The 15,978-nt window shown below is 44.7% G+C and overlaps 1 protein-coding gene across 1 annotated transcript in view; it reads left to right on the plus strand.

Annotated features, from left to right (window-relative positions):
• The window catches only part of LOC124774909 (otoferlin-like), a 188,459-nt gene that overhangs the window by 75,112 nt on the left and 97,369 nt on the right, over positions 1-15,978 (plus strand). Inside the window, exons 5-6 of the mRNA XM_047249587.1 lie at positions 1,634-1,793; positions 10,095-10,282. Of these exons, the coding sequence (XP_047105543.1) occupies positions 1,634-1,793; positions 10,095-10,282 (348 nt within the window). The remainder of the gene's footprint in view (positions 1-1,633; positions 1,794-10,094; positions 10,283-15,978) is intronic.

The following is a 15,978-nucleotide window of genomic DNA, read 5'->3' on the forward strand; positions in this document are numbered from 1 at the left end:
TGCACTTCATCAAGGTGATATTTTGCTTCGTACTGATAATGAATAGTCAATTGTTGTGGTTCCTCAGAGCCACCAGCCAGACATGCTTCGTTTGCTACACCAAGGACACTGGGGCGCATTTGTACCAGGCAGTTGACGCGAAGTCAATGCTCTTGGCATGGTCTCCAGGAGCAAATTGAACAGTTGACTTCTCAGCGCCAAGCCTGTACTGAACTTCAGTCCGTCGCGCCTTAGCAGTCCTTCGAATGGCCCAAATCTCAAACACATTGGCAACGTTTGTATATGGATTTCGCGGGTATTTACTGGAATACACGTTGGCTCATCGTCGTTAACGGTTTCAGCAAGTTTCCCTTCGTGGCTCTTACGCACTCTGCTATGGCTAGTTCAACAATCCAGGCTTTATCGTTGATCTTTTGCCTTGAGGAACTGCCTGAAGTAAATCTGACTGACAACGGACCTCAATTTGATGCCACTGAGTTTGAACAATTTTGTACCAACTTCGGAACCAAGCACATCATTGGTGTATCGTACCACCCGCAATCCATTGGCGACGCTGAACGCTTTGTACGGACATTTAGCAACAGATGGACAAACTCCGTGCCTCCTACACAAGCGATAAAGCTATGTTGCTATTCTTGTCTTTCTGTTGCTCCCAGCCACGCAATGGATCATCGCCGGCGGAGTTGTTACATTGATGGCGGCACCACACTTTGCTTCGGTTGCTACTCCCTCAATATCTTTCCTGATTGCAGCACTTCGTGAAGAATATGCTGCCATTCCCCATCTGGTTAAACGTATGCCTGCGAGAGCGAAAGCTGTCATCAAGGCTAAGGGTGGGCCAACACCATACTGAATTCCATATATATATATATATATATAAGGTGTGTGATGTTATTTCAGTGTTTACAAAATCTAGTAAAAGTTACAAATAACGGAGGAAATAGTACTACCTGAGTCCAAAAGTGCACAAACCTGTTCTTTATTTGCGGGAACAGAAAGGGAATGAACACGAGTAGATGCAGATTCTATTATATACGTCGGAGTTCTTTGTAAATAGATTGCCACTGTCACGAGCCGCTACACATCCAGGCCTCCCTGGTTGTCACGTAAGAACGTTCTGGCAGTCCTGGCTTGGGTGGTTGGCACTAACGCACCGCAACATTTCCGCCAAAATCTGGGATAATGTACTTATTAATCTTTTCCCTTACTAGTTTCTCTACCTTCTGCTTACTAGTATTTGCCTCAGTTCGTCATTACTCCTCCGCATATGTAATTTTTCTGCTTGTCGGACCATTTCATCAAGTTCCAGGTAGAAGATGGGTCTTGCCACTAACAACGCTTGCGACCTACGACTCGGCACAATCCCCTCTGGTATACTAATAATAATATTTAACTCAGAAAAGCGTTAAGACAATGCTTGGACAGTGCGTGTAGTACTCCTAACATACTCAGGCAAAGGTTCTTCTCGTCTTTCACTCACTTCAAATGCCCATAACCAACTATTACAGCGCTTGAACAGGTCTAACACGAAGTCAGCGGAGAAACAGTAATTTTTTCACTTTCGCAACGTGCATACTTCTTTCTAAAGATGAAGACAAATCAGCTAAGCCTCTGAGTAACCGTTTCCCCACAGGAAGAGCTGTGGCGGTTGGAGGAGCACAGTTTGTTCGCGGTGCTGCTGGGAGCAGACTGCATCCCGCGCGCGCTGGCCGGGAAGGCGGTGGTGCTGCAGTTCGCCATGGGCGACCAGGCGGGCGGCGGGCTCGCCTCCATAGCGACGCAGGCGCCTCTGGGTGAGACAGAGTCACGTTGTGTTTCCTAAATCTTTGTACTGACTAGCTATCGAAATCTGTGGCAGTATGATAGTCAAATATGGAACAAATGAATATACTGATTGACACATGTAGTCCATCATAATTATTTAACTGTTTGGTCTAAATAATACTTTCTCACGGTTGTGTTCCTTTCCTCACTGTAAAAAGAAATAATTCACTTAATTAAAGCTTGTACTGTGGTGAAAAGCTCTTGGGTTTCAAGCTGGATGGCAGTGTTAAAATAGCGCGGTGCTTTAACACTGCCACCCGAGATCTCTTCGCCAATAGGATACTCTGGGAGCGCCCGTATTCACATAGAACTAGTACCGCTTGCCCATTCGTGATGTGTATAGTTTCATCATAAAATGTACAGGAAATTTTTGTTGTTATTTGCGTGACCTTCTCTAAGTATTGGACCCTTATACGGCGAAGGAACTGATATTTTTTTTCATGGTTTGTGGCCCTGTAGTCCTGTTACGTAGTAATATATGCTTGATAGAGTAAGGAAAATTTGAAATAGAAAAAATATAGCGATGTTTTTTCGAGAAAAATATTGTGTATTAAATGTCTCATGTTCATTTAGTTTATTTATACATAATGGATAAGATCTAAATAGTTTACTCTACTTTATGTAACGGCACTGATAGTGCTGGATGGCGTCGACCCCGTTGGAGCGCGACAGATCAGGAGTAGGCGTATCAGGACAGCTGCTTCGACCTCGTCAACTAAGGCGTACTTATTCTTCAGACGGAAGCAGCAGCAACAGATACGTACGTACCTCCTGCTTGTTCTACACAGCTACCACATGTGCTTCTTGCGTTCCGTTTTGGAAGTTTTGACTCTTCAATTTCTTTGTCGTAACATAGTTCTGACCCTTTTATTTGTTGTTTTCATTTCTGTGAGAAGTCTATGCGGCATCTCGATTGCTCTCACTATTCACCACAGAACACGAATCATGTGGTAGGAATACGTTACCGTCGCAAGTAAATGTGAGTGAGTGAATATGAATCGTGTGACAGGAATACGTTACTGTCGCAAGTAAATGTCATGAACAGTGAGAGCAGGCGAGATGCCGCATAGGCCTTTCACAGAAGGTGAAGAATTCAAGAGCCAGAACTTCCAAAACGGAACGCAAGCTGCATAACATATGGTACGAGTGTAGAACAAATAGGAGGTACGTACTTCTAGAGGTGCCTTCATTACACGTCGCTGTTGCAAACTGACATTACGCTACGACACATACACAAATTAGAATACAGTGAACATTCACGTCAATGACCGGACGGAAAGTTTGTAATATTGTGGAGAAAAATTGGACCAAGTGAGATCTGAACTCAGATCTCCCACTGCCTAGTCCAACTCCGTGACCACACAACCATGACACAATGGTCATTTGTGTTGTTCAACACTGCGTAGATTACATTTAGACCTTTCACTGTTTCGGTTTTTCTTCATTTTTCCACACTTCAGCACACATTCTTCCTATTTTCATGCTTGATCTGTGTTCAGTTATGACGGGCTATGAAATGGGCTAACTTACCACTAAATATGAGGGGGATGCGATGGGGAGTTTTTCTTGTTAGTTTGGAACCAGTTGTTTTATTTATCTCGTAGAGCATACGGGGATGATGCAATACCAGTGTCCAGCAGTGGGGTTGGGAAGGGGGACGTCGGATATACGGTCTTTGGCGGCTGTGTGTTGTCGTGTCGTCAGTCCCGGTCGATATGATTCAGTGTGGTAAGAGAGCGGAGCGACCTTGTGAGGTAAGCATTGCTGGTCGGTAACCGTAGTTGAACCACTTGCTGGTGATGGAAGTCCGACACAGCTTTGCAGCCGGCCGGAGTGGCCGAGCGGTTCTAGGCGCTACAGTCTGGAACCGCGCGGCCGCTACGGTCGCAGGTTCGAATACCGCCTCGGTCATGGATGTGTGTGATGTCCTTAGGTTAGTTAGGTTTAAGTAGTTCTAAGTTCTAGGGGACTGATTATCTCAGAAGTTGAGTCCTATAGTTCTCAGAGCCATTTGAACAATTTTTTGAACAGCTTTACCGTAGCAGGGGTCCGTCGGTCTGCCACAGCAGTGATTGGTGTACCGACTGACATCCTGTAAGTGTTATTCAATACACGGCGATTACCTGGCAGTACCTGCCAGCTGTAGTCGCTAAGCGGGTCTGTGGGTAGAAGGGTTCTGTTACTTCGACGCTCAGTCCATGAGAGCTGATGCTGGACCGTACTCCAGGCAGACCTTAGGGTGACGGATGTTGATGAGTGCACTAGGGTATGGAGTTAGAGTGACTACACTTCTCCGGTCCATACACGAGTAGCCTGTTACAACACAGTCACCGGCACGACTGGGAGGCCATTACTAAATACCCCAGACGTCACGTACTTCCCCTGTTGCTCTGCTGGAGGTACACCCTGGATTTTCGTAACATCGCTAGTTGCTGACAGGGTGGTCACACCAACTGACAGAGCCCGGCTGTGATGTCAGAGTGCTGTCCCGACTGTGTGTTGCAATCGACACGGTTATGGCAGCGGTGGCTTGAGCAAGCCAGCAACGCTTGATGTATGAGCCAATATTATAACTCCGCGAAATGCAAAGGTCCCGAGCTCGAGTCTCGGTCCCACATACGGTTTTAATCTGCCAGGAAGTTTCATATCAACGCACACCCCACTGCAGAGTGAAAATCTCCTTCTGGAAACGTCCCCCAGGCTGTGGCTAAGCCATGTCACCGCAATATCCTTTCTTCCAGAAGTGCTACTTCAGCAAGGTTCGCGGAAGAGCTTCTGTGAAGTTTGGAAGGTATGTGATGAGGTACTGGCAGAATTTAAGTTATGAGGACGGGTCGTGAATCGTGCTTGAATGCCTCAGATGGTAGTGCACTTGCCCGCGAAAGGCAAAGGTCCCGAGTTCGAGTCTCGGTCCGGCACACAGTCTTAATCTACCAGGAAGTTTAATATAATAACTGTTTTCAAAACATTTATCACTCACTATGCGAAAGTTGATTCAGTAAATTTATAATCACCGATCTGACAGAATAAGACGTAAAACTGAAAAGTAGTAATGATTAAGGCATCGAAACATACATATGGATGGACTTTCTTGTGAAATAGTAAAATGAAACACCGTGGTACTCTTAGTGTAGTTAAAAGCAATGATGTTGTCCTGCACCGTTGTGGCATCAGAAAAGGAAAATAAGTATATAAAGATTAGACTTGCACTCTGCTTGACGATTTAGACTTACTATCGTAACTAACCATGTAACATATTTGATTACTTTAAATACTTTTTAGAGATCACTGAGTGTACGCTGACTGATTTATCTCGATCGTAAACGATTTGCGAGCTGTAATGTTAAATTAGTACATGGAAAAAAATAGCAAGTGTTATTAGTTGCTTACTCTTCACTCTTCGTATATTGCAATCGTAGATTTTTTTATTATTATTTTTTAATCGGCACACTATTCTGAATTGTCGGAATACGGAGGCAGATTGCACGTGAAGTGTAATTTATATTTAAGTGCATGTTAAATTTAATTTAAAATATGTTGAGCCACGCGACGCTGTTCCTCCACGCTGCAATTGTTCATCGTTGTGTCTTGATAACTACTAGTTAATTATGTTTAAATAAACAGTGTGGAATCATAATAGAAAACGATCGTCATTGAGAGAGGCAGATAAACATTTGATGAATAGACACTGATCAGCCAGAACATTATGGCCACCTACCTAATAGCCAGTAGGTCCACCTTTGGCACGGATAACAGCGGCGACGCGTCGTGGTATGGAAGCAATGAGGCCTTGGTAGATAGCTGGCGGGAGCTGACACCACATCTGCACACACAGGTCACCTAATTCCCGTAAATTTCGTGGAGGGGGGCGATGAGCTCTGACACCACGTTCAATCACATCCCAGATATGTTCGATCGGGTTCAGATCTGGCCAGCAAATCAACTGGAACTCGCCACTCCATGACACTCCCTGGTGATATGGCACATTATCTTGTAGAAAAATGCCACTGCCTCTGGGAAGCATTATCGTCATGAAGCGTTTACGTGGTCTGCAACTAATGTACGTTACTCCTTGGCCGTCATGGTGCCTTGCACGAACTTCCCTGGACCCATGCATCCCCACGTGAATATTCCCCAGAGCATAAGGGAGCCGCCGCCAGGTTGTCTCTGTCCCACTGTACAGGTATCAAGGAGGTGTTCCCCGGGAAGAAGACTGATTCGCAGCACCCTGTCGTGGTGATGAAGAATGTATCGGGATTCTTCAGCCAATGCAACGCTCTGCCACTACCCCAACGACCAGTGCCAATGGTCACGTGCCCGTTTCAGTCGTAGTTGCCGACGTCGTGGTGTTAACGTTGTTACATGCGAAGGTCTGCTGCGGATGCCCATCGTTAGGAGTGTTTGGTGCAAAAATGGTTCAAATGGCTCTGAGCACTATGGGACTTAACTTCTGAGGTCATAAGCCTCCCAGAACTTATAACCACTTAAACCTAACTAATCTAAGGACAGCACACACATCCATGCCCGAAGCAGGATTCGAAACTGCGACAGTAGCGGTCGCACGGTTTCAGACTGTAGCGCCTAGAACCGATCGGCCACCCCGGCCGGCTTGGTGCAAAAAATATGGCTCTGAGCACTATGGGACTTAACTTCTGAGGTCATCAGTCCCCTAGAACTTAGAACTACTTAAACCTAACTAGCCTAAGGACATCACACACATCCATGCTCGAGGCAGGATTCGAACCTGCGACCGTAGCGGTCGCGCGGTTCAGGACTGTAGGGCCTAGAACCGCTCGGGCACACCGGCCGGCGTGTTTGATGCACTGTGTGTTCAAACACTCTAGTGCTCTGCCCAGCATTAGAGTCTGATTTTAATTCCTCCACAGATCGCCGCCTGCCCTGTTTTACCGGTCTGCCCAGCCTACGACGTCCGACTTGTGTAATGAGGGGTGGACGCCCAACCCCACGACGTCTGGACGTGGTTTCATCTTGGTTTCGCCAAGTGTTGAAGACACTTACCACAGCACAGCAGTTCCGTAAATGTTCGTGCCATCACAGTCTGCCCTCGGTCAAAGTCAAATGGATCGTGCGCCTTACCCGTTCTACACATGGACAGCAAGCTCACTGACACTAAGTGCAACGTTCTTGAGCCTGCACAAGAGTAACGCCTCGCCAGTTGACGCTGCTATCGCCGGGACGGGTTTATATCGACAGTAGGGCAGTGGTCATAACGTAATGGCTGATCAGTGTATACAGTACAGGAATTTTGAATATTTATTACGGTCTTTGATAAAGTTTATGCATTTTGAACCGTTATTAGAAGGTTTTATGCAGTTAAAATAATAACTGGGGGTATTTTGATCGAAATAAAAGGTAATTGTTGAGAGAATTACTGCTTCTGCCCCCTTGTGACAGAGTTCATCACACGTATCAAATGGTTCAAAATGGTTCAAATAGCTCTAAGCACAACAGGACTTAACATAGGAGGTCATCAGTCCCCTAGAACTTAGAACTACTTAAACCTAACTAACCTAAGGACATCACACACATCCATGCCCGAGGCAGGATTCGAACCTGCGACCGTAGCAGCAGCGCGAAGCGCCTAGAACTGCTCGACCACAGCGGTCGACTCAGCACAGGGATCCTTTGCGTCAATTTTTCAGCGTCGTTAGTCAACGCAGATTAAAGTTTTATACTCTTTAGATCTCTATGTATATGTCTATCCAACACTCCCTGTTTCCATCGAGTCTTACCATTGTGTCATCTTCCTTGTTCACGTATCAGCACAGTACTGAAGCGTTTCAACATGTCATTATTTTAAACGTGATACATTTTATTGACACTAACTGTTAACCTAAATGTCTTTTTTTCCATGTTTAGTCTACGCAGCAGGCCAAAATTACGCACAGTGGAATGCGACAATGCGGATGAGGCTGCCGTTGGGTTTCTACTCCAGATGATGTTTCATGTGACTGTCACAGGTGATGCTAGTTGTTGTTCACATTGGCTACAAAATTCTTGCGTTAATACTGTCATTAACTTGACAATCATTGGTGATTACTATTTCTAGCGCAAGCGTATTTAAATAGGGAATATACGCTCATAAACAACATTATAGCTAGCTAATGTATTGGAGAGAAGAAGCGCTTGTGTCTCCACGGTGAATGAACTATCACGTGTTATGTGACTGGAATGTCATTAGACCTTTAACTGGCCATAGACTTGGCCGCAGAGCGAAAGATGAGATCCGTGCATTTATTTGCAGGTAGATTCTGGGTACACGAAGCTTGGTACACTCTATGTCCGAGATCTTGCAGGCACTGGGCTCTTACGTGCTACCGTGAAAGCTGTTCGTCGAGTATCTCCATTCGAGGTAAATTGTTATCTCCAGAGTTAACGGAGGTGGGCACTAACGTATTGATGACAGAGATTGCCATTGACTATTGTGGATTGTTATAGCGGGTAGATGAACTGCACTGCAGCTACTTTAATCCTGGATATGAATTACTAGTGAATAGGCATACCATCCAGAACCACTTCCACCAAAGAACCGGTTTTTTTTTCAGACATTCCCGGCAGCTCTACCTGCATGTGAATTTTTACCTACAGGCAAGAAAGCAAACACGTGAAGTACATACAATACATTTTTAAATTGTGGAACGACTATGAGATACAAATTTTACAAATTTATCACATAAGACGTAATTACGATGAGTTTGAACCGGAAAGATCACATAGATAATGTTGTGGGGAAGGCAAACCAAAGACTGCGTTTTGTTGGCAAACACATGAAACATGCAGTGGGTATAAAAAAGAGACTGCCTGCACTACGGTTGTCGGTCCACTGCAAGAGGATTGCTATGCGGTGTGGAATCGTTACCAGATAGGACTGACGGAGGACGTCGAAAAAGTCGAAAAAGGGTAGTTCTTTTTGTGTTATCTTGAAATAGGGGAAAGAGTTTCACGGACATGATAAGCAAATAGGGGCGACATCTAATAACAAAGGCGGTTTTCGTTAGGCGAGACCTTTTCGCGACATTTCAGTCATCAGTTTTCTCTTCAGAAAGAGCAGATGTTCTGTTGGCGGCCACTTACGTAAATAATAAAATAAAAGAAATCAGAGCTGGCACGAAAAGATTTAAGTGTTCGTTTTTCCTGCGCGCTTTCCGAGAATGGAACGACGGAGAAATTGCTTGAAGTGGCACTTAATTGTAAATTGCATAGTAACTATGTAGATGTAAGAGTCTTGAGCAGGAACACAGTTTTTATGTTCTGTATATTTTATCTGCGTAAGGTTAGAAGACATTAAAAATCTCGCGACACACATTATATGTGTTTGTGACACAACAGTGTGTCGCGACACAGCGGTTTAGAAACACTGCAGCCACTTCCTAATACGTGTACCTCTCCGCCGCACAAGTTGCAGGGCACAGAGTTGAACGTGGGTATAGGCACACAGCTTAAGGATGGCGCACAGAGTAAGCAAAACGTCGTCTGCACTGGTGAGTTGCGGTATTTGTGGCATGCACCAATAACACTGCACGAGTATGCATGCAGCAGTACATACCACAAACCAATATATTGCCGTTCACCTGGTGGAGACATTGTCTTCTGCGAGATTTTACATTGCCATAAATTGATGACGGTGATGATGATTGATTTTTGGGGCGCTCAACTGCGCGGTTACCAGCCACCGTACAAATTCCCAACCTTTGCTCAGTCCAATCTCGCAACTTACATGAATGATGATGAAATGATAAGGACAACACAAACAGCCAGTCATCTCGAGGCAGGTGAAAATCCCTGACCCCGCCGGGAATCGAACCCCGGAACCCCGTGCTCGGAAAGCGAGAACGCGACCGCGAGACCACGAGCTGCGGACGCCATAAATTGAGCCTGTGATGTGTTTGTCACTGTCTCTCATCCACGATCAATTCAGAAACACACTGCTTTAAAATATTGTTTGAAAACACTCTAAGGACATAAGAATGCTTACATGACCACCACTCCCACTCCTCAATCCAGAACATTCGACCTCAATCTTATTGAGCATGTCTGTAACTGCATCGTCGAGTTGTTTTCGTCTTGCACCTCTATCCGGCTACCACACACCATTGCTACGTGGTACTATTTGGTGTCTCTAGATCGACTTCTCGTGTGTGTATAACTCTTATGGCTGCCCCAAATGCGGTAGAAGTATTTCTAGGGATGCTACGCAGTGAGACTTCAGCGCTGTACTCGTTCAAATGTCGATGCCTTTGCTGGTGCAGAGTCTGTGGTGACGGAGAGCGCCGCCATGTCGAGCCCGCTGCGGGCGGCGCCCTCGCGCGACGGCGACGCCTACTGCAGGCTGCGGCCGGGAAGGCGCAAGCCGTGCGCCGTGATGCGCCGCCGCTGGCCGCGCTTCCACACTAGGATGGCGCTCTCCAACGCGCTCGCCTCGCTGGCCGCCTCTTTCGTAAGCTGCAGCAATAACACAGTTACACCAATTACTGTGTCCATCACACTACTAACTTCCGAAGACACATCATTCACAGCAATTACGCTTCTCTCTGTCTTCATTTGGTCTTGTACGTAGATTGCCTTGGTGATCGTGGGAGCAACGGCTTCTTTAGACGGCAGTATATTTATATTTACGTACACACTCCGTAAGCCACCGTATGAAGTATGGACGAGGGTATCCTATACCACTAGTAGCCACTCTCATTCCTCTTCCACTCGCAAATGGAGCGAGGGAAAATTGTCTGTTTACAGTCCAGCCGACCAGCTCTAATTTCTCTTACCTTATCTTTGGGGTGCTTATGCGAGATATACATTGACGTCAGTAGAATTGTCTGCTGTCAACTGAAAACGCCATTTTCCTAGGTTTTCCGAAGAGTGTTTCGCGGAAAGAACGTCGTATTCCCTCTACGAATTCCCAATTAAGTTTAAGACGCATCTCCATAATACTCGCGCTTTGAACAAACCTACCGGTAACAAATCTAACATCACGCCTCTGAACTGCTTCGTTGTCTTCCTTTAATCCGACCTAGGAGTGGCGTCCCAAACACTAGAGCAGTACTCAAGAATGGGTCACACTGGTCTCCTATACGCATTCTCCCCTATAGATAAACCACGCTTTCCTAAAATTCTCTGAATAAACCAAACTCGACCATTCTCATTCCTTACCGCCGTCATTACGAACTCGTTCGATGTCATATTGCTTTTTAACGTTAGACCCAGATATCTAACCGACTTGACTGAGTCAAGCAGCACACCACTAATACTGTATTATTACACAATTGTTTCTCCTAATCATCTGCATTAACTTACATTTTTCCTAACTTTAGGGGAAACTGCCGTTCATCACACCAAGTAGAAATTCCATCTAAGTCATCCTACATCCTTCAGCAGTCACTCAACGACGATACTTTTCCGTATACGACAGAGGCATCAGCAAACAGTCGCAAATTGCTGCTCACACTAAGGCAACAGTAAATACACTACTGGCCATTAAAACTGTTACACCACGAAGATGACGTGCTACAGACGCGAAATTTAACCGACACGAAGACGATGCTGTGATATGCAACTGATTAGCTTTTCAGAGCATTCACACAAGGTCGGCGCCGGTGGCGACACCTACAACGTGCTGACATGAGGAAAGTTTCCAACCGATTTCTCATACACAAACAGCAGTTGACCGGCGTTGCCTGATGAAACGTTATTGTGATGCCTCGTGTAAGGAGTAGAAATGCGTACCATCACGTTTTCGACTTTGATAAAGGTCGGACTGTAGCCTATCCCGATTGCGGTTTATCGTATCGTGACATGGCTGCTCGCGTTGGTCGAGATACAAAGACTGTTAGCAGAATATGGAATCGGTGGGTTCAGGAGGGTAATACGGAACGCCGTGCTGGATCCCGACGGTCTCGTATCACTAGCAGTCGAGATGACAGGCATATTATCCGCATGGCTGTAACAGATCGTGCAGCCACGTCTCGACCCCTGAGTCAAAAGATGGGGACGTTTGCAAGACAACAACCATCTGCACGAACAGTTCGACGACGTTTGCAGCAGCATGGACTATCAGCTCGGAGACCACGGCTGCGGTTACCCTTGACTCTGCATCACAGACAGGAGCGCCTGCGATGGTGTACTCAACGACGAACCTGGGTGCACGAATGGCAAAACGTCATTATTTCGGATGAATCCAGGTTCTGTTTACAGCATCATGATGATCGCATCCGTGTTTGGCGACATCGCGGTGCACGTACATTGGGAGCGTGTATTTGTCATTGCCATATTGGCATATCACCAGGCGTGATGGTATGGGGTGCCATTGGTTACACGTCTCTTCACCTTTTGTTCGCATTGACGGCACTTTGAACAATGGACGTTACATTTCAGATGTGTTAGGACCCGTGGCTCTACCCTTCATTCGATCCCTGCGAAACCTTACATTTCAACAGGATAATGCTCGACCGCATGTTGCAGGTCATGTACGGCCCTTTCTGGATACAGAAAATGTTCGACTGCTGCCCTGGCCAGCACATTCTCCTGATCTCTCACCAACTGAAAACGTCTGGTCAATGGTGGCCGAGCAACTGGCTCTTCACAATACGCCAGTCACTACTCTTGATGAACTGTGGTATCGTGTTGAAGCTGCATGGGCAGCTGTACATGTACACTCCATCCAAGCTCTGTTTGACTCAATGCCCAGGCGTATCAAGGCCGTTATTACGGTCAGAGGTGGCTGTTCTGGGTACTGATTTCTCAGGATCTATGCACCCAAATTGCGTGAAAATGTAATCACATGTCAGTTCTAGTATAATATATTTGTCCAATGAACCCCCGTTTATCATCTGCATTTCTTCATGGTGTAGCAATTTTAATGGCCATTAGTGTACCAAGAAGGACAGCACGAATGGTCACAGGCGCTTTTTTGACCCATAGGAGAGCGTCTCACGGAAATGATGAAAAACTTAACTGGCAGGCTCTTGAACGTACCTGTAGACGTGAATGCCTAGATATAAAATTTCAAAAACCAGCTTTATGTAAGGAATCTAGGAACATACTACAAAGGCCTAGTATCACTCTCTTATGGATCGCGAGGACAAGATTAGACTAATAGCAGGAGCGTACTGAGGCGATTAAGCTATGGTCTTTCCCTTCATTATATGAGCTAATGGAACGAGAAAAAGCCGTAATAACTGGTACAATTTAAATACCCTCTGCCACGCACTTCACAGTGCTTTGCAGAATAGATGTAGATGTAGGTTTCACCTGCTACATATTGGGTGCAGTACACACAGCAATCACTACATCAGTTAGATGTTCGAGTGTGGAGGTCCTGCTTTCCCTTCAGGCAACTCTACATACATATTTCAGTAGGACAGTGTCTGTCCAGTAGTTGAAGGAAAGGTACAAGTCGATAATAAGAGGGGCCGACAGTTTACTCGTCACTATTCTTAAACTTGACGCGAGGTTTCTGTACTTGTATTCATCACCAGGAGCGGAAAATGTGAAATCTAGGCGCAATGTTGCATTATGCATTTTCCCTAAGTAGATAATTTCGTTGAAATGGGTGGTATCTGGTGTACGATATGTATGGTTTTAATTATTTTGGTGTGATTGGTTGGGACTTTCATTGACAATATGACAAGTTAGCAAAAACTCGCAGCAAGTTCGGAGTTGGCTTGGCCGCACGGGCCGCTCGGCTAGCCGGGGCTCGTCGGCAGCCGAGTGGTACCGAACCTTATCCGGAGCAAGAGGGGTAGCCCCAGCACATGGTCCAGGCCGACCGCGTGGCTGGAAATTCCATGTTGACGCTGTGACGAATACTGGGGTTTGTGCCGATATCAGAGGTGTGCATGCCGGAAGTGTCAAAGATGGAGGACTTTGTGAAACCATAATGGTAGACATTTCACAACTCATGTAGAAATAGCCAGAGGAATCATGATACCGTGAAAAGAAACATGTACATTACCATTATTTGCACGATGTTTCTGATGGCGTTATCAGATTTGCAATATCTTTATTAGTTTAAAGTTTAGTTTCTGACTGTAAATTATACAAGTAATATGCAACAATGAATTTCCAAAATCTAAACGATTCATCCGATTTTGTCGATCAACATATCCTTAGAAAGCTATTAGTGTAAACCTAAATTGGTATAAAGTACAGACATGTAACATCAATAGTACATGAGTTATTGGAGGTGAAGGTGACTGATTGCTGTTAATCGCGTCAGGCCGTAAGTGCTCCACAGTTACACGAAAGAACGGTAGCAGCATGCTTATAAATATATTTATCCGTCTACAGCTCAGTTTATATCTGATATATACTATTCATGAAGAAATTGGTCAAATATCTAGTGTGTTTTAGAAAGCACAGAGACATTAGGCTACTGGCCTACTTTTGGTTTCTATTCCTTTGATATATATTTATTTGATTTGCTTATGTATTTAATAATGTGTGTTAGAGAGTGTTTATGGCCCAGCCGTAGGAACATTTATTTAATTTCATGTTATTTAAATGTAAATCCAGTATTTCGTATGTGTTTCAATATGTTTGTGAGTGTACGTTGGCTTGGAGAAATGGCGGGAGCGCTCTAGCCAATCGTAGCGTTCGTTAATCGGGAGACTGTATGGAAGAGGGGGAGGAGGATCGGGTCGCACAGGACACTGGAGTGCTGGACAGGAAGCAGTGATGGACGGTCGCAGAAAAGACTTGGAGAGTGGAGCAGTTTTGCACGTGGTCACGGGAGATAGAAATATTTCTTAGTGCCGACTTGTGCACTTCTGAGAATTCCGTGGCTTCTGCAGTGAAGACGTAGTACGCGTTTAGAAGTTAATATCTCGCGAGCTATGTTGTTGTTCATAGCTAATTATGTGAAGTAGGAATCTATTGTTTCTCTGTTATTCAACTTATATTTTATTTAATTGCTGGACCATAGACACCAATAAGTGTTTTGCAGTAATAAACGTCATTCTTAAAGGTACTTCTGCTATCGTACTCATCATTTAAAGTCGTTAAAAATAGTACCTGCAGATTTTATTTGATTGCAATCTTTCATTTATAAATTTCTATGTAACATTCAAAATTCGCAATTTCTAAGTGATAGGAACCTTCGACAATTCGATTCATGTTGTATACTGTAAACTCAACAGTATTTGGCTTGTAATGCGGCAACTACGTATCCCAGCCAATAGACAACGAAACCAGCCAAAACTTTTAATAATTCAACTCTGAGGGTAGGTCACATTTCATTCTTTTATATTTGAAAGCCAGCAGTATGAATGTAATGGGAAGATATTCTCACTTCCATATCTCAGGCTCAGAAGGAGAAACGGGTAAAATTTATGACAAAAGCTTTCATGAGTGAGAGAGCACTGGTGCACACAGTTAACACTTGTACAAGATTTCATGGCAGGACGACGGTAAGAAAAGAGAGAACGCGGCCGACACCAATAAATATGAATTACTTCTTAGTACAAATAATGGCTGGTGTAATTGAAAACAAGAAAGACACCACGAGTTGAACAAGATCATGAAGAGCCAAAAACCAAACAATCTCAATTACCAAAACATGGACACAAGAGTTGGAGGCGATGTCTAAACAAAACAGTATGATGGATAAATTTTGAGAGCATTGTAAAGAGCAACGTAAACTCAACACAAGGCTTCAGTATGTTTAAACTAAGGTAGATGAAGTGGAAAGTATGGTCAGAGAAATACAAAGAAGCAGTGAAACTACCATGAATTCGATCATGCAATAGATGAATGCAAAAATAGCCACTGCAGAAGACAAAATAGCATCTGTCTCGCAAGACTTGATTTCAAGAAATCAACCCCGGAGCCCTGCTACGCTATTTTTTATTTTGAACATATGCACATTTTTTTTTTACTTCGAGTATATGGACGAGACAAGGCTGAGACACAGGTCGGCAAAGGCAAATAGCATTGCCCATGAGAAGAAGTCTACTAGTATCAAATGTAGGTCTTAAACTGGGAAATGAGTTTCTGAGAATGTACATCTGGCATTGTATGAAAACGAAACATGGTCTGTGGGAAAACCGTAAAACAAGAGAATCGAAGAGCTTGATTAGGCCGTTACGGATCGGTGCAGAAAATCAAATGACCTAACTGAATGAAAGATGAGTAAGTTCTTCG

The sequence above is a fragment of the Schistocerca piceifrons genome, chromosome 1 (assembly GCF_021461385.2).
Source record: "Schistocerca piceifrons isolate TAMUIC-IGC-003096 chromosome 1, iqSchPice1.1, whole genome shotgun sequence".
NCBI lineage: Eukaryota > Metazoa > Arthropoda > Insecta > Orthoptera > Acrididae > Schistocerca > Schistocerca piceifrons.